This window comes from Nyctibius grandis, chromosome 9 (genome assembly GCF_013368605.1).
Source record: "Nyctibius grandis isolate bNycGra1 chromosome 9, bNycGra1.pri, whole genome shotgun sequence".
In the NCBI taxonomy this organism is placed as follows: Eukaryota; Metazoa; Chordata; class Aves; order Nyctibiiformes; family Nyctibiidae; genus Nyctibius; species Nyctibius grandis.
The window spans coordinates 1,483,643-1,503,136 of NC_090666.1; the positions used below are offsets into that span (position 1 = coordinate 1,483,643).

Here is a 19,494-nt window from a genome sequence, read left to right on the forward strand (position 1 = left end):
CGCGCAACGGCGCCCCGCGATTGGCTGCCGGCCCCGCGGGGGCGGTGCCTCGGCGCGCAGGCGCGGGGGCGCGCGGCCAAGGCTTACCGCTGCGGTGAGGGCCGCGGGAGGCGGGAAGCTGAGGCGGCCCGGCCCGGCCCGGCCCGGCCCGGCCCAGTCCAGTCCAGTCCAGCGGGTTTGCCAATGGTTTTTCTTTGGTACATACAAGCCTGGGAGAAAGTTTTGGGTTCACCTAAAACATATTAATTATTTTTGTTGTTGTTGTTGTTGTTATTCGTGGGGTTTTGGTCTGCCAGTGAAGAATGCAGCGAGTGTAACTAAATTGTGTCAATAAGTGACCTTAGTGCAGTCTACAACTACCTGAAGGGAGGTTGTAGTGAAGTGGGAGTCGGCCTCTTCTCCCAGGCAACTAGCGATAGGACAAGAGGACACAGCCTCAAGCTTGGCCAGGGGAGGGTCAGGTTGGACATTAGGAAGCATTTCTTCTCAGCAAGGGTCATTAGCCATTGGAAGGGGCTGCCCAGGGAGGTGGTGGAGTCACCATCCCTGGAGGTGTTTAAGAAAAGCCTGGACATGGCACTTAGTGCCATGGTCTAGTTGACATGGTGGTGTAAGGGCAACAGTTGGACTCGATGATCCCTGAGGTCTCTTCCAACCTGGTTGATTCTGTGATTCTGTAAAGCAGCCTTTCAACTGAAAATGCCTTATTTTGAAAAAAATGTTGCAGCTTTGAAAAGCAAGTCATGCAGCAATGCCTGCCTGGCTGTAACTGGCACTTGCTGCATGGGAAAATATTGTAAGCAGTTAAATGGAAAATATTACAATTAAATACTTTTTTTTTTTTCCCTCCAGAGTCATTGGGCTGGTGACCAAAGGCTAAACAAAATCAGCTGCTTATGTTTACCAAACAGGCAGAATAGGAAGAAAAGGGAGGCAAGGTGAGGCTGGTTTTCCCTTACTCCCGAACCATGTAATGCCCGTGTTTTTGTGTATTCTCTGTAGAATACTATTTGTAGTGTTCCACAGCTAGTACGTAAGTATGTGAAATTTTTGTTTGTGAAGTTAAATGGTAATACTGTTAAATTGTGCCAGAAATACATTTCAGTTTTTAAACAATCTGGTTTGTAGAGTAAGGATGTGTTACTACAGTACTTCTCCGATGTTATAATCCTCAGACCTGTGCTGGCAGGATACAATGACCCTGAAAAGATCCTTCTGATAGTTCCCTAGAATGCAGTGTAGAACAGAGGCAACTCAGTTCTATGGAAAGAGGTCTACAAATGCCTTGTCAATTCGAGAAGCAGAGAACACTGTTAGGAACTGCAAGGACATCAAGTTATTTCTAGGAATGCCAGAGGCACTCTTCTGACAGGAATTAGACATAAAATCAAATTCACCTGAAAAAGGTGGAATATTCCGCACACTGTGTGGAAAAGCAAGAGTCTGAAACCAACAGATAAAATCAAGGAAGACGCTTAGGACAGGGAGAGGAACAGAACAGAGATCAAAGGTGCCAAACAGAAGATTCCAGGACTAAACATAATTCTCAGCAATCACTTTCTGCAACAAAAATTAAATTTTAAATACAAGGAGGAGGTTTTGTAACATTCTGCATACTAGATGTGTATTCAGTAGCCTCTCTGAAAGTGGTCTGTGGCTCATAGCAGTTAACTTAAAAGAACTATGATGTAGAGGTTGATTCATTCATTTTTATTAAAGTCTAATCAATAATTAATAATTCTGCCTTGTACAAGTACGGGGCACGCGGTGTCAGCGTTCACAATACTGACAGATCTGTAAGATACTTACAATTAAACTTAGTAACACAACTACATGCTGTTGCTTGACCTCTGAGGAAGAGTGTGGACACAGAAGGGCAGCTGATGGCAAAGTGATGGATTCGTTTGCTGCTGAGAATGTGTTATAACACCAGGGGTCACTCCTGGACATGAAATCTGTGCTACTGTTACCTCTCTGAAATCCAAACATTCTGCAGCTGTTTATATGCAGCATTAATATATTACTATTTAATTAGTGTGTCCATATCATAAGCATTAGATCTAGCCTGACTATTCATAGACACTGCTTTTTTTGTGATGCGGGCATTTACATCCCACTGTCAAGTTGTTCATCCTTTCCATGGCAAGGTAGAAGAGAAGATAATAGTGAGGTTAGAGTTTAAAATTGGGATCTAAGTTCACAGGTGAACGCTTCCTCTTGCATGCTTTGAGGGTAGAAGACTTCTCTAAAGATATGGCAGGAGCTGGATGCTGTCTCCGTTGGCTGAATGCATTTATGGTATTGCTGGATCTTCAGGTTCTGAATAAGCTACCTACCAATGCAAGTGCAGTAGAGTTTAGAGTCATTTTTAAGTTCGTAGTTCTTCTGTTTTGTCTGTCAAGATATTCAGCAGAACCTGTTCTAGTGGGTATAAACTAAGACATGTGTAACATAGGCACTAATTATTACAGAAAGCAGCTTGCACTCATTCAGAAAGCTCATATGACAATATGTCATCTCTCTGTTGTATTTGTTTCTTTCCACTGTTCATTCTGGTCTAGGTACTGCTTGTGCTTATCAATGCAAAAGAGCTAGCTTCTGTCAGAGAAATGATAACCAGACATTCCAGACAGCTGACTTGGAGAAACCAGCCTTGTACTCTGAAGAATACATACGTTAGAGGGTTGAACTTGATTGTGAAATGCACCAAAAATTGAGTCGATTGCTTATGTCAGTAATTTAACTGAAGCAGAGAATCAAGCCCTAATTAGCACACTAATTACATCCCATTTCAAACTGAAATAACCAGATGACTTTGAGGAGTAAGAAAAATGTGGCAAAAAATCAAAATCAGCTAATATCTAACTAATAATACAAGCCTCTGCTGCAGACTGTATGTTCATTAGTTGAAAATAACTGCGAAGTTAAATAACTGTGGGCACTGCTTGGTCACAGGATGACTGTGAATCATGAATGTAGCGTGGTGATGAGAAAGGCGAGCGTGACCGTAGAATGCATCAGGAGGTATTTAAAATAAGGAGAGGAAAATAATTATGCTGTTGTATGAAGTTCTAATAAGCCTTTTCTGAAGTGCGTTGTGCTATTTGAGGATGACTGTATTCAAGAGAGATGATCTCATACTTGAAACGAGTGCAACGAATAGCTTAAAGCTTAAATTTCCCTCTATATGTTAGACTCTCATCAAAGCACTCTGTGGTACTTGGACCCCTTGGGACAAGCAGCTCCTCGTTTGCTTTGGCACATATCTGTGCTTCATGCCATTTCCCTCCTGTAGAGAGGTTTGGGCTGAGAGACAACCACTCATTTGTTCTCATCCATTTGTTTTCCATCCTTTAGACTTGTCTGCATTTGGTAGGCACGGAAAGAATATTCTGGAAGAAAACTAGAGTCCCTGCCAAGTGCGAGTGAGGTTGATGGAGAATGACTTGTCCTCTCCTCCAGCCTGGTTGTGTACCTTTGTCCCGTATCCTGATTGAGGATGCAGATACTACCTCTTCTGTCCTAGTATCAGGTAACATGCCTGGAAAATCTATCTTAAGTGGGATCCTGATTGGGAAGTGAAACATGTGACCTTAAAAAGCTGCTGAAGTGCAGGCAAAATCTTGAACTGTCATTTTACAGGGAAGAATGAATTTGTGGCAAGGCCTCTTCTGGAACTGAATATAGTGAAGAGGGAAAAGGCTGCAAGGATTGTCAGTTTTGTGTACTGAGATCACTGCGTCACTGAGGTGAGCTATGTAGGCCTAAGAAACTGTAAGTTTGCCAGTTATTGTAGGGCTTTTTTTCTTCTAGGATGGCAGGAAGAAGAGGTGAAGGCAGGAGCAGATTGGTAAGTATACGGCATTTTAAAAACGTTGCTGTAGTAGTTGGTCCAAATGGGGAAAGTTATGGGAAGCAGGACCACGCTAAAGGCTGTGTGTAGAAAGTGATCAAAACAAAAAGCTAGCAGGGCATTCCTGCACGTACTGCTGCAGTTACACATACTGTGACCTGGTTGTTAGTCAGCCAAGCTTCAGTGTAAGGTGTTAGTTTGTTTCTGGATTTCTGGCTCTGCCAGTTTGTAACGCATTAGAAGCCCTAGACCCTGTTGGCTAAACAATGGGCAGTTACTTGTGAGTGGGAACGGCGTGAGGCCAGAGGTGGTGGGAGTCGTCTTGAAACTTTTTTTTGTGCTTTGGTTCTAGTTGTGGTGCTCATTTACTGCTGCAGAGGGTTTCCCATTGTAAGGGGTAGTATATATCCTAAGCACGCAGTTACATATCCTCTCTTCCTATACTCCTCTAACGTACAAATCAAAACATCCATTAAAGCTCTGCTTCTAAGGTATGCTACGTCATTCTTGACCAGCTTTACTTATGTAGTATTTCTTCAGGGGAGAGCAGAGGATGCATCTTGGTCAAGCCTGGAAATGTAGCCAGTTCCTCAAGTCTTTGAGTCTGTAGGCTGGGAGCCTGACTTGGTGATCTGACTCTGACAACGTGCATATGAAAGCCCAGTCCACGCTGCAGAAGACCGTGAACAATCAGAGGCCCAGTGGTTGCTCCTAATAATATTGGTAAGTCTGTGGACCTCCTGCAAACACTCCTTCTGTCCCTGGCTTGAAGGGTAGGCAGCTTCTCTTTATTTTTATTTATTTATTTCAAGCAGCATTATTTGCTGGTTATTATAAAGCTAGCCTGAACCAGTGGTGTTTCCACTGGCATATCTCCTCATATTGCTGCAGGGAAATTTCCCCAGAAGCAAAGCCATGCCCATAACCAAAGGCATGGCCCTACCAACACTTATCAGGACATTCCTCTCTGCTCTCACCACACTTTGTGAGCAATCCATGCAAATGAGCAGGCTGATTCACTGCTCTAAAGATGTATATTTTCATAGTGTGTCATGGATTATGCTGAATAATGAGCACTGAGGAACAGGGTAGAATGCAAAGCTGAAATGTTTAGTAGCCATAGGGAGTATCCCCGGGGACCTGTTGGCGTGAGGAAGGTCTGGCACAACTCATGTCTGTGTTACGTAAGAGTAGGATCCGAATTCCACTCCCATTTGTGCTCAGGTTTCTCTTCTCCATGAGCACTTTGACTTGCTTCACGTAGTCGTGTGTGAGTGAAGAGAGAGAGATAATGTTCATGTGTTCATGAACCTCAGTGTAAAACCGGGTATGTCAGCACAGTAGTAGAGACACAGGCAAAGTTCATCAGGGAAAGGAACAGTCTATTAAGAGACTACAAAAAGTGCCCCATTTTAACAAAGATGTACCCTTATAAAACACCTTCCCTTCAGGCTAGCTGCTCTGCAAAGGAGCGATAGTTAACTATACACTTAGCACAGACCATCAGTCACCAGCGCAGTTGTTCTCCACCATTTATGTGTTATTTCATTTTAAGAATACCTTCACTTCAGAAAAAAAACAGACTTAAGAGGAGCTAATTTTGCAGTCAAGGCTGAAAAAGGTCAGGACCTTCAAAAAGAGAAGAGAAAATCTGAGCTTTTCAAGAGAAATTAGGTTAACACAGGTGAGTTTCTGTAGTGTTTTCAAGTCCTTTCAAACCCAAAGCATGGTTTTCTTTCTCCATTTTAGGGGACAGCGGTGAAGTAAAACATAAAATTATGATTTTTCAATGGCTGACCGTTATGACTACTCACTATTTGTTTTTTTTATCAGAACACTCAAAAGAGCAATTTCCATCCTGTACTTCAGCTTCTAGCAGCCTACTTCTGCGTAAATGCAATTAATCTGTCTCCCAACCTTCCTGTTTCTCTACAGGTTTATTTCAGTGGTCATTCAAAGCCACGAGAGCTACTTTACAACAAAAGTCCCCAAAAGATTCTCTTGCAGCAAAGACCGAGCCTACAGCCTGGAAAGTTAAAATCAGAGAAGGTAAAATCAAAGTTTATTTCAGAGTTCTTGTAGCATCTTGTGTGTAGCTTTTGCTTATGTGTAGCTTCTACAGGCATAATAAAATATTAATGTTACACTTTGTACCAGAATGCTGAGCAAGTTTTTCTAGCTTGACAGAGTTCAAGAAGGAAACCATTGCTGCTTCTAGTGAGGATCATAAACCGAATGCAGTAGGAGAATTATTTTGTAGATTAGCTTAGTCAGACATGGAAGTAGGACCTGTTCTTAGTGTTTACCAAGAAGAGCTGCCTTCTATAAGTAGGGGTTAAGGTAAAGTGGAACATGTGTGAGCACAGCATCTCACTTTCTGCTAAAAAAGAAAATTAGAGAATATGGTTCCTCTGCATGCCCTTTTCTTGCCTTAGCACATTGCTAATATTGCATTGTGCTTGCATGCCTGCGTGTGGGAAGAAGTTCTCTGCAGGCAGGGAAGGAAAATGAAGCTGTCTGTGCCCTGTCTCATTCTACGTCTACAGCTTGATCCGCCCAGCCCAGAGCTTCTGAATAACTTCCATCCCACTAACAAGGAGAGAGCTAATTTTCCAATCCCTCTCAAAATACAAATACATTCAGGCAGGAGCAGGCCTGTGTTATTTCTTCAAATTCCTATATACAAGACACAGTTAAGCTAAGTGAGCCTTTGATAGAGAATCCTTAAAGTCTGCATGGGCTCAGAACGTGATGGACACATTCATAGAAGAGAAGTAGATCAACACCTATGAAATGCAAAACAGCAAAACAGCAAAACAGCTCACAAAGTCCCTGAGCCACCGAGTGTTGGAGTCTGGGAGTATATTCTGCAGCAGCACTGGTATGTGCTTGGTCTGTTCTTGCACTCTTCCTTAGGGCTCTTTTCTTTGGCCACAGGGTAGAGACAGGATACCGAGCTGGATGGGCTTTCGGTCTGACTAAGTTCTTATGCTTTTATTTTCTTGTCAAGTGAATAATAAAAATGAGTAAGCTTAGCATGATAAAGTTTAAAAATTCCATAAAATCACTTCATATTTTAATTACATGAAATCCCTGACCCCAGAGGCTGTATCTGTGAACTGTAAGAGAATATAAATTGCAGATGACAGAGTAGAGCCTTACTGGTCAATAGTGTTGATGGGATAAAAAGTACCATCATAATTAAGTTTGTAATGTGATATTGCATGTGTCAGTGAAGGAAGTAATGCTGCTGGGGTTTATATTTGCTGTGAGGACTGAGATAGATGCACCTATCAATATTCGGGGGATAGCTGAAAGTATTTGAAAGCCAGGGCTTCAAAAATGAGAAGAAAACTGATAACTTAAAGACATTGCTAGAAAAAGAGGTGACATCCTGGAATATACACATACGCACACACTCTCTCAGAAAAAAACTAATCCTTTTTGTTAGATTGCAGAGTCAAAGAATGACCCAGATTGACCTAAACTGTCTCTTAGTGTTTAATAGTTTTCTTTTATTCTTCAATAAGCAGACAGACTGAAAGGTCAGGGTTTTTTAACTGTCTTCTCTTTGAGTATTTCAGTAAAGAGAAAATACAGAATAATTTTGCTTCACGTCAAAAGTTACTCCTAACTTTATCTAATTTAATCATTACTTTTAAAGCAGTGTTTGCTTATTATAAAAATAATAAAATAAATAATTATTTTATGGGCTTCATTTTTACATGTAGACTGTAAATGAAGTTCAAGATGATGTAGCACTGTTTTCTGATTTGCTTTAGAAAAAACATGTAATTCATTTAGGCATAGACTAATGGTAGAAAATTACAAATTTGGATGTCAATATGAATACATTTGACTTAATTAATTTACTACTTTGATAACATCTTAATTAGAAAGATTTCTTACCTCTGAGACTATCTTGCCAAAACAAGTCATGACCAGCATTTCCTTTCCTGCCTTTTCCCCCCACATCTTTTAACCACATTTTCAAAATCACCAAAAGCTTACTGAACAGCACTGTCCTTGAATGTGAAAAAGGAAAAGGTTTTCCTGGATTAGGGATGATTATTTTTTGTGAGTAGCACATTCTAGATCATTACCAGTTTCATTATCAACGTCACAAAATATTGCAGGGGAAAAAAAAAAAAACAAACAAAACCCAACCCTGGAAGATACATATAATGAGTTATACCTATAAGCCAAACTTTTTTCAAAATGTTAAAGGGTATTTAGGGGAACATCCTTTTAAAAAAAAATTTAAAAACCCAAACACTACAAGAACAAGAAACCTGAAAATTTTATCACCAAATAAATCGATGTGAAAAATCCTAAATGCAGTACAACTAATTATCTGAGGAGATCCACTAGGAATAATTGGTACAGATCTTATAATTAATGATTTTATCACCTTTTAGACATCCTTAAAATTGTGCTTGTATTATTTCACATTGTGCTTTATAACTCTTAAAATTATTACTTAAATTGAAAAAATATTTTAAAATAAGCAAAAAAATGAGTTGTTCAACTAATCTATACAAGCAGATTCTTTGATAGCTAGTCCTCTACTTCAGTGAAGGCAATCATGCAGTGTTTCACTGGAGAACAAATCATGAGGAAATAAGTACTTTCAAACTACTTATGCTCCGTGTAGTAAAATTACCATACCTGGTTTCCCCGTAAGCAAACTTTTCTGCATCTTATTTCCAAGAAGAGGTCAACAAACTAGACTATTTGAACAGCAAATGTTAAGACGCAGAATCACCCCATCTGTTTTTTTCAAGTGATGTAAATTTGAAGTGATGCCCACACATAATTTTTATTGTAGCAATCTTAATAACCACTGAACTTTAGTTCTGAGCTACAATTACCTGAAGTATGAGCGCTCCTTAGTGTTCACAGCCTTATCCTGTCCTGCTGCCCTTCTCCACACGTAGCAGTTCACGCTGCATACCAGAGATAGATTTTTGTCATATCTGTCACAGTATTGTTTCCATTTCTGTTTTAAGTTGTATATTTCTGTGCTGAAACAGCTTTTATGGTTTTTTATACCTTCAAATGATTCATATTCCTTTGTCAAATGGAGAAAACATTATAGATGGAAATGCAGAGGATAACTGTAGTAGTTTTTCAATTTTTTTTCCCCCCCCAGTTTGATCATAGGTCATGGGTGTGACAATTTGGGGGATGCTTGTGTCATCCTTCTCCCCTAGCTTGCTTTTCTTCGCACACATTTTATCTATGAAAATCCTCAGTTGGCCTCTTGTGTCATATGTAAACCTCAAACTTTTAAAGGGCACATTTTAGCTTGATTTTTACTATAATCAGTATTCAAAATCCCCACTGACTGGTAAATGTGATTCCCAGAGACAGTGGGGGAAAACCCTTCATTTTTTGGGTGTTCCTTGGCTAAAATTTTCCTCCCCTAAATATAGGGTAAGTTTAAGGCAGAGGGCTTCTTTCTTAGTCTTTGCTGGACAGACTGTGAAAGTTACTGCATTTAAAGAGGTACGTGCTATTCCCCTGGATTCTTGGGAGAGGAAGGGAGGAGACAAAGAAACCTCTAATAGGTTATTTTTGTACATTTATAATTGTAGTCGCACGTAAGTCCCTGGTGCTACCCCATTTATCTAGCACAGAAGGAGAAGTGTAACAGAGGCTAAAAAAAGCAGATCAGAGCACACGAGCTTCTATGTGCCTGCCAAAGAAGGGTCTGTAGGCAGGTGGAGACGCTGAAAAATGAAGGGTCAACAGAAGCCCCACAATTTTTTCTGTGTGCAGGACCACCTTGATGGGTCCTGTTTGACTAGCTGGCATCTGTATTCCAGCATCAACACACGACTTTCTGACCACATCCCGATTTCAAAGAGGACAGAGATCATCACTTGTGATTTATTCTGCTCAGTGGGCAGTTAGCATAGGCTAACTCATCTTTATCATAAAGATTTGCAAGCCCATTAGGCATTCTGTCACTAGTGGCCTCACAGACATCTCTGAGATCACTGTTGGTTCTTCTTGGCTCTTCAGCCTGTAAGGAAACTGCAAATAAAATGCCCTTTCTAATCTAGGTGGACTCCCAGTCCAGTGCCCTTTCTGATCTCAGTATTTACCAGGATGTTTTTAAAGCTGGTGATGTAACCCCTGCCTAGAAACCTACCTTAAGGTCTACACCCATATCAGTTCAAGACCTTAATTTAGTTGGGTGACTCATTCGGACAGCCCTCCTAAGCATTGTTTGATAGCCAGCAAGAAAACTCTTTAATCCATGTGCTCAGTGGTTTCTGCAAGAGTTAACTCCAATCCTAACTTTGAAACTATACAATTGGATCTAACCTATGTGCTCAGTGGTTTCTGCAAGAGCTGCCACACATACGAGCTTGCATGTTAATGAGAGAGTAGATTAAAATAATGCCCAAATACCTTTAAAGAGAGGGGGGGGAAAAGAGAACATGGGAAATGGCAGACATGTTGGCTTCGTGACAGACTAAATACTAAAAAGGTTTGGATTCGTGAAGAAAATTATAGATTAAAATATAATTAATCAGTCAGCTTGATTTAGTGAGGACAGTAGGTCTTTTGAACCTGTTGCTCCTTCAGATAAGATTAAAAGTCTGTCTGATGAAGGCAACTGTATTTGTTCGATGCTATTTGTTATTTTTATAGGTGATCTAAACAATAGCATAGCCTTTGTACCGTACAGTTTTCAGCTTGTGTGCCTTTACATGCAAGTTTAACAATGTAATAAGTATTTATATATTATTAACAAATAAATGCTATGGCGTGACCCAAATAATTGGGATTATGATGACCATTTAAAAATTCTGGTCTGTTCAAAGAACGGTTTGGCTTTGTGTTTTGAATTGTTTCTACCTGAAAAGGAAACATTGGACAAAACAAGTCTGTAAAAATTGCTTCTTGGCTCCTGTTGGCCAAATGGGCAGAAGTCTGCTAGATCACTCATGGAGAGTGCAGCTCCTGATGGGTGCCGTTTCACTGAAACTCCTGCTCATGGAGTTTCGAATAGTCCTCGAGTCAGAAGAAGTTAAACCAAGGAAAAAAATGGCAGACAGGAAAGGGAAAAAAAAAATAAAAATACTTCTACAGAAGTCTAAGTTAGAAGTGTAGCAAAGACTTAGGTGGCAATACAGTCTACTCTGCAGCAGGAAATATTGTCCATTACATGTTTTAAAGTAGCAATGCTAGAAAAATATACATACTGTTCACATGCATCACTGAACACCAGGTGGAGCTGATATATATGGAGCTACTCGGTGGTGATACTTTTGAAGCTTCTCAAGCAACATTTTCATTCCTGTCTGAAAGCCCCATAGGGAATAGCACAATTAAACGCTGAACTGAACAAAGTTGACTTTAAAAGGACCAGAGCTGAGCTCAAGCCAAATCTGAAGTGCTGTTTGAAACTTGCTCTAAACTCATACTTTGGAATAAATACAGAAAGCTCTTTAAGTGTTAATCATTAAGAAATCCTCAAGCAAATAGCAGTTGTGTGTTTTAAAAATAATTGTTAGCCTTGCTCTTCCCTTCATTTAATTTTGCCACACCTGTAAGAGCTATGCTGTTACTGACAAAGCTTGTATTTCCACCTTGTTGTTATGCTTGCTGCTAGACTGGTGAACCCAGATTGTACAATGCAGACGTTTTTATAATCTAATAGGCAATAAATCTTCCTGCCAGAAGCCTGGATGTATTCGTGCAGTTTCCACATAAAGTTGCAGCAAAAGTATTATGACAATGTGGGCCTTACCCTGCCGCCATTACACGTGATGAAGAACTGTTGATTGCTTGAGGACGTGCGTTCACAGTAACCAAGGTTGATCTTGGTGACATCTGCTTTCTGTTGTTGTGGATTCTCCGTTCACATACAGCAAAGGTTTCCAAGGTTTTTTTGATGTGGTTTCTATGAAACCTAACTTTTCAGCTATACTGTATCTTCCCTAGATGTGCACATTTTCTTCTTCTAATAAGCAGCAAGTGTTTAAAAGCAAGAGGAAGAAATGCATGCTTTGTAGTTCCAAACTCGACGCCCATCCTGACGCTCAGATTAGCAAGCTGCTGCCATTATGTGATCAGGGGCATCTTGTGTCGGTGTGGGCAGTAATATCTTCTGCCACTGGGTTTTGAACTCTCAAGTCTTTCTCTCAGTTGAGGTATGGTACACCTTCTTTTCCTAATCAAGTCTTGGCACCTCGCTGATACCTTTGCTGAAAAACGCTCATTTTCATAGAATCATAGAATGGTTTGGGTTGGAAGGGACCTTAAAGATCATCTAGTTCCAACCCCCCTGCCACGGGCAGGGACACCTTCCACCAGACCAGGTTGCTCCAAGCCCCACCCAACCTGGCCTTAAACACTGCCAGGGAGGGGGCAGTAAGGGACGCTCTGTGGAGGGTAGTAAGGGACACTCTGTACTTTAAAACATCTTGTCTACTTTGTCAGGCTCTACTTAAAGAGGAGATTGTTTTTCAGTTTAATGTATCTGCTTGCATGTTAGAAGAATATTGTTAAAAGTCTGTGACTAAACAGTGATAATTCAGATAATCTATTTAGCAGTAGGTCTGTATGGTTGCATGGGAGTAAAAATCCCTTATATCAGAAATCCTTGTTCACTGATATTGATCCTTTCCCTGTTCCGATAGTCAGTATATTTTCAAGAAATGCAGCTAACTCAGCACCATTTGCATTTAAAAAAAATTATGGCAACCAGAGGTGCTCCTTCTAATAGGATCTTGTAAACAGCCTCATGAATAGTGTGGGAGTTTCAAAACGGGATGCTGTGCCGTTACTACAAAGGAGAGAGTCGGTCGTGCTTCCCTTCTGTGCCTCAACCTGTTACCTGTGCGGTGTGGAGAGCGACTGTGATTGCTTTCATGTTGAAAACTGCAAGAGTAGTTACAGAGAGCTTGAAAGTTCTCCAGCGAGCTCTGTAAGCGCAAACTTCATCAAAACCAAGTGACTTTGACTCCGTTGTAATCCATCGCTTTTCTACTCGTTCCAGGGGAAGAAAGATTGGGATATTAGATCATAGATGATTCCATATGATGCACAAAAACTCCCAATGAACTGTCACAATGTTGGTATCATTCCACTTGCTTGGCTATATATAAATTACAAATTCTGTGGTTGTTACTGTATGAAACTTCCAGAAGACTCAATGTGGCTGCAAAATAATTGAATGTGGAATTAAAAATTGCCTGCTGTTGTTTTAGCTGGAGGTGAGAAACAAAAAAATTGCTCTCAGCGATAGTATTTGTTCTTATTTTGCAGTGCAACTACATGGGAAACATCTTTATTGCACCTAGAAATATTATATTCGATATTTAAAAAAAAAAATGATCGAAGGAAGATGCTTTGTGTAAAAAATATTACTATAGAAACTATTCATTAAATACGTTGAAATTACATAGCATTTTATGCTTTACAAATTTAAATGTTTCTGATGTTTTTCCATAGACTTCAGCAGTGAAAGGTCAGGTCTAACCTAATTAATCATTACAACATTGTTGCTAGGTATCCCCCACTCTTGGACACCAAGCTGAGGCAGAAAACCAGCTGATAAAGGCCAAAGAATGAGTCAATAGCAGACTTCAGATTGGAACTGTAAGTTCTTGCTTCCCCGTTTCATTCTGAATCATCAATTATCTTGTAACTGCTCAAGTGAAGAAGGAGGTCAGTAACAATTCAATTACATTTAGGCTTCGCACGTTCATTTCTACGCTTTCTAAAATGCATTAGTTTAAAACTGCTCAAAGACTGAGATCGCCTGATTCTGGTTTCTAATGCGAAAATGCGAACTGAAAATTAAATAGAAACAGTAATGTGCAGAAAAGGCACGGAGTGTGGTGCCATTATAAAAAAATGAGATTAGAAGGTTGATTCTTTAGCCTGTCTCCCATTAGCTGGGCACCCCTGCGGCTTGTGCTGGCCGCTCAGCAGCGCAGCCGTCTCGGTCACAGGTTGCAGGAAGGGACAGCTCGCATGGAAGCCTCTCGTTGACATTCATGGCAAGGAAATCTCACTACGCCTTAAAAATACTTGCATTAATTCCCCTGGCTTCAAAAGGAAAAAACCAGCAGGGATGTGACTCATCTAATTGGCAAAATGGTATTTCTCTGAATTGGCTGTACATCGCTCTAGAGCAACGGCTCAGGGGAATGGCGAGAGCCTCAGAAGTGGCAGGAGGTCGCTGGCTCCTCCCCGGCCCCCGCTCCGTGGAGGTCCCTGGGCTCTTTCTGCTCCTCGAATTCCACCACAGGTGCGGGTCTGTGGTGCTGACAGAAGCGCCCTCAGAAAATTCGGGTCACCGGCGATGATAATTGTGTCAATATACACTGTGCAATGCTTTTCTGAGCTTCAGTTCCTGACTTCAGCTGATTAAGTAAAAAAATCGGGTTTGTTACAAACCTTGGAGAAAAATAGAAGTTCTTAGAATCACAGACTGGTTTGGGTTGGAAGGGACCTTAAAGATTGTCCAGTTCCAACCCCCTGCCACGGGCAGGGACACCTTCCACCAGACCAGGTTGCTCCAAGCCCCATCCAACCTGGCCTTGAGCACTGCCAGGGAGGGGGCAGCCACAGCTTCTCTGGGCAACCTGGGCCAGTGTCTCACCACCCTCACAGCAAAGAATTTCTTCCTAATATCTCATCTAAATCTCCCCTCTTTCGGTTTAAAACCGTTCCTCCTCATCCTATCACTCCATGCCCTTGTAAAAAGTCCCTCTCCTGCTTTCCTGTAGGCCCCCCCTTCTTCATGGTGTCACAGAATCCCACCCTGGCTGGGGTTGGAAGGCACCTCTGGAGATCATCCAGTCCAACACCCTGCCAAAGCAGGATCACCCACAGCACGTCGCACAGGGTCGCGTCCAGGCGGGTTTGAATATCTCCAGAGAACGAGACTCCCCCCCTCCCTGGGCAGCCTGTGCCAGGGCTCTGGCACCCTCACAGCAAAGAAGTTTTTCTTCTTATTGACATTGAACTTCCCATGTCTCAGTTTGTGCCCGGTGCCCCTTGTCCTGTCGCTGGGCACCGCTGAGAAGAGCCTGGCCCCCTCCCCTTGACACCCCCCCCTGAGGTATTTGTGAGCATTGATAAGGTCCCCCCTCGTTCTGCTCTTCTCCAGGCCGCACTCTGCCCAAACAGAGCCCACGGGGCTGCTGTTAGAAACGGCAGCGAAAGGAACCAGGCGGAGAGACAGGCTGAGGCGGGCGCTGCCCTCAGCACTCGCCGCGGGCCCACCCCGGCCGGGGAGCGGGGAGCGCGGCCCGGCCCGCGGCACCGCCAGCCCGCCGGCCCGCAGGGGGCGCCCGAGAGCGGCGCCACGTGACGCGCGCCGCCGTGGCCCCGCCCCGCGGAGGCAGCAGCGAGCGAGGCCGGCGGCGGCGGCGGAGAGAGAGAGGAGGCAGCAGCGCCGGGCCGGCGGCAGCGCCACGGCGGGGCTGCGAGCGGCGGGGCCCGGGCCGCGGAGCGCAGCGGGGCAGGATGTCGCGGTCGGTGCTGCAGCCGAGCCAGCAGAAGCTGGCGGAGAAGCTCACCATTCTGAACGACCGGGGCGTCGGCATGCTCACCCGGCTCTACAACATCAAGAAGGTGCGGGGGCCCCGGCGGGGAGGCGGGGGGAGGAACCGCCCCGGCGAGATCCCCGCCGCCGCCCGACCGGGCCGCTCCGCCGCTGCCGTGCGGCTTGCGGCTCACCCGGCCGCGCTGCGGCCTAGCTGCGGGGCCCGAAAGGCAGGGCGGGGAGGCGGCGGGAGCCGCGCCGCCGCCGTTAGGCGCTCCGGCCGGGCCCGGCCCGCCGCTGCGCCGCCTGCGGGCCCGGGGGCGGCGGCGGGAGGGGGCCGGGGCTTCCCGGCGGCCGCCGCCTCGCTACCTGGCGGGAGGCAGGGAGGAGGGGAGGGGAGGGAGGCCGGCCCGGTGCTGCGCGGCGCCCGCAGGCCCGGCGCCCCCCGCCGCGGGGCCTAGGCCCGGCGCGGCCCCCGCGGCAGCCGGTGCCGCCCGGAGCCGCTCCCGCCCCGCCGTGCGTGAGTCAGGGGAGCCGGGAGTGGGCTGCTCGGCACGGGCTTTCCCACGCCGAGCTGCGAAGCCTTGTCGCTCCCGAAGGGGATGGGTTTGGGGTAAAATTAGTAAGTTTAATTTCGATAAGTTCGAGGCGCGCGGTTGCTTAGCAGCTCCCGGCGTGAGATGGAGCAGATGTTGGAAGCTGTCGTGGGTGCTGAGGCTGCTCCGCGCCTTCCCGAAGTGAAGTAAACCCCAGTTTGCATAGGTGAGGGGGTCCGGCGCTGCGGGAAGCTGGTCCGGTATTGAGGGAAAGGATGGGTGACGCCTCCGTGCTGATTAATTTCCCTTCTGGGGGAAATCCTTGTGTTTTCCTACATGGAAGAACGTAGTTGATGGCCATCCCCTGCTCCGGGGGCTTCATGTGTCCTTCCCAGCTTGGCTTTCCTAACGTGCGATCCGTCATCTGAATGCGTACGGCTGCTCAGTCCACTTCCAGTAACGAACATGAGTTAGGGTTGTATTGCTTTGCCTTGAACACAGTTATTTCTGAGAGGTTTTTCTTGTTTCAAAGAAAACGTTAGTTGTTGCACTCGAGCAATGAGCAGGTTTAGCACGTCAAAATTTCCGTGCCGTTCTGCATGCTGGGTTCGGCTGACCTGCGCTGCAGCGGTAGCAGAGGGAGTTTGAGAGGTTTAGGTGCTTGCTTGATCCCTTTGACTTGTGAACCCAAGTTCCTGGCAGGAGCGATCCTGCCTAAAGGATCCGAGCTAAAGGGTGTGCTTTGCCAACTTGTTTTGCTCGTATGGGAGATTCCTACTCCAGAAGTGATAAGGGCTACTGGGCTATAAATGCAGTAGTCCAAAGTCAGCGTTGATCCAGAGCAATGCCAGTAGCTGGTCTATGCTTAAGTGTTTCTGCAGATCTTCAACGACGTAAATAAAGCATTCTAACTAAATTATTGCAATTCCTATCTTTCTGAAATAGAAGTGAGGTTTCTTTTAGTTTGCAGTTTTGTGTGGTGGAGAATTGCTTCAACTTAGTAACGGTGTAATCACGCTTTTAACACAAACCAGAAATTCCCTGTTTATGGGGAAAAGCATCAAAATGGGAAAGTCATTATGCTTTGAGAGAAATACACCAGGTGAAAAACAGGCCAGGGGAATTTCGCCTGAGCATAGCCGTGCTGTGGGGCCAGGAGGCAGGAAAGGAGACAGGAAAAATTAAACCTCGTCTCGACGTACGGCTGTGCCCTCACCACTGAGAGTGCAGCCTCTGTTTTTGTTACCTGTGTTGTGATTTGGGGACCCTTACGCGTGTTACGCGGCCCGGTGCCTGCAGACACATTTCTGCCGGCACGTTTAGCTGTTGGAGTCCTGCGTTTGCCCATATGGTGGTAGGTTCTGCTGTTACTTGTGTTAGTGAAGCGATGCGAGCGGGTAAGTTCTCGGTGGGGGGGCGTCAGCACTAGAGGTGATGCCAGTTTTTCCTGCGAATGCCATGACCTGAGTCCAAAATTACGTAGGTCTGACATACAGAGAGATGACAATCCTGCGTGCAGAGCTGCGTGACCGAGCAGCTTGATTATTGCGTGACAGATAGTTTTGCAAATCTGGAGGTGTCCCAGACAGAACTCTGTGTATTCATGTAGTGATTTGTGATTCAAATAGTTGTTTTCTTAAGCTGCAGTGAGTCCTGCTTGACAGTGGTAACTCGCTAGCTCTGATGGTGAGCCCCAGAAGTCTCGGGATTGATTACTGTATTTTATTGTGGATCTCTCTCTCTAGCCCAGCTACAGCATAACTTGCTCCTTGGAGCACTTTATTTTTCTTTATTTCTTTTTTATTTTTTTTTTTTTTTTTACTTTTTCCCTTTCTGAAAACAGTCGATTCCAAAACTGCTGGTTAAGATTCTCATAGCTTCCTCCATTGAAGCTGATATCGAAACTCAAGTTCTTAGAACCAGCCAATATGTGGTATTGCGGTTAAAGGAAATGGTTAAGGCTTTTTTTAATAAGAGGAAGTGAGAGGTGAAGTATTTGTAGCTGCCTTACAGATTGCTGCAGATGCTGTCTAGGGAGTAGGGATTTTCAAGGAGAAACAGAGCAGGAAAATTTTACTTCCCAAGGAATTACAGAAGTTGTTAAAAACACTTAGAAACTTGATGTTTATACTTCATCTTCCTGTGCAAATTTCAGTTTTGATGTCGTTGTGCTTATAGCTGTTAATTGTTCATCATTTCCTGTTTACTGACCTCTGTGCTGCTGTTCTGAAATAATTTAGTTTGTTGTTTTTAAGATAGAGTATCTGAATATATGTTTTTTTGCTTCTGAGAGTGGCATGGAAAGTATGAAACGTGGAGTTAGTAAGGTAATAGTAGATGATGAGGCAAAACTCACATTTGGTCAGTACGGAGGTCGATTTTTTTTGTTGCTGTTGTTATTTGGAAGGATGACCCTTTACTTGCTGCTTTCAGCTGTCTTTTGTACTGGGACCAGTATTACTCCAAAACTTGGAAATCTTATTCTGTCCTTAAAATACCTGAAGTATAGATTTAGCCAGAGCAAACTGAGAGAGTGTGATTTTGATGAACGTTGAAGCAGTGCTACTGTCAACAGAACTTCTAGGGATAAAAGTTAAGGTTTTCAATAATTTAGAGTATATGTTATTCAAACATGATGAGTCTAGAAAAGCATTAATTGCTTTCCTAGGAACGTCCTGTTGTTCTTCCCGGTGCAGGTTTTACATTTGTGTGCAAAATTTTTTTTCTTAAAATGTCATTAACAAGTTCTCTTGACTTTCACAACTCTGATGATTACGTAGTATCTGAAAAATGAGAATCTTAAACCAATTCTTAGATACCAACTGCGTAACCAAACTGAAGTCATAGATAAGGAACAGCATAAATATTTGCAGGGGCTTTAGCTGACTTTTATCTTTACCATTCCAAACTAGAAATGCGGTCCCAATCCTATTGTGAGCACTATTATAAGTTATTTATTATAAGCTATTGTAGCTTAGTATGAAGCCAGATTTAAAATCACTTAGCAGGCGATTAATGGCCAGTTAGTTCCTTAAAGGTGCAATAGTGGGATTACTGGATTTTTACCTCTCTTGAGGATGTTACTTGTTAGCCATTTTAAAGACCGAGTACTTTTTGTTTTCTCTATTTATTTTCTCTTCTGCAGCAGTTAAAGGACATACTTTTTTCAAAAGAGCAAGAGCAGGCATGTGCTGTGAGGGGAAGAGGAGGACTGCATCAAGTCTCCTGTGGTAAAATGAGGACAAGTTGACCAGATCAGCCAAGGCTGAACAGAGGTCAAATCTTACTTCACCAGCCTTTTACGCTGCTTGTGGGGTTGGGGTGAAGAAAAAGATCCCAAAAGCTCTGAAACTGGACTGGAGAGGGCTTGGCGAAGTCTAAACATTGCAGGGCACAGCTGTAAAAGCCAATTTCTTGTTTGATTAATAGAGCCAGTCGCTAAAGTGTACTGTTTGCTCAGGCACTAAAGTGGTTCTTCAGAAAAAAGTAGGAGAGGTTTTAGGTGGCTGACAGACCATGGAGAAGTTTCCAATCTGCAGAGCTCTGAAGTTTGGAAGGGCGTAGGATTAGATCACCCTTTTGACGCTGAG

At 43.7% G+C, this 19,494-nt stretch overlaps 1 protein-coding gene and 1 long non-coding RNA gene across 3 annotated transcripts in view; both read left to right on the forward strand.

Annotated features, from left to right (window-relative positions):
* Nucleotides 1-3,655: 3,655 nt before the first annotated feature.
* Nucleotides 3,656-5,878, forward strand: LOC137667460 (uncharacterized). The gene is made up of 3 exons (XR_011048795.1): nt 3,656-3,749; nt 4,394-4,576; nt 5,789-5,878. It is a non-coding gene; the product is annotated as an uncharacterized lncRNA (long non-coding RNA).
* Nucleotides 5,879-15,294: 9,416 nt separating this feature from the next.
* Nucleotides 15,295-19,494, forward strand: part of NCKAP1 (NCK associated protein 1) — a 60,190-nt gene continuing 55,990 nt past the window's right edge. For both annotated transcript variants that reach the window (XM_068407497.1, XM_068407498.1), the window contains exon 1: nt 15,295-15,457. In XM_068407497.1, coding sequence (XP_068263598.1) covers nt 15,350-15,457 — 108 coding nt within the window. In that variant the 5' untranslated portion in view covers nt 15,295-15,349. The remainder of the gene's footprint in view (nt 15,458-19,494) is intronic.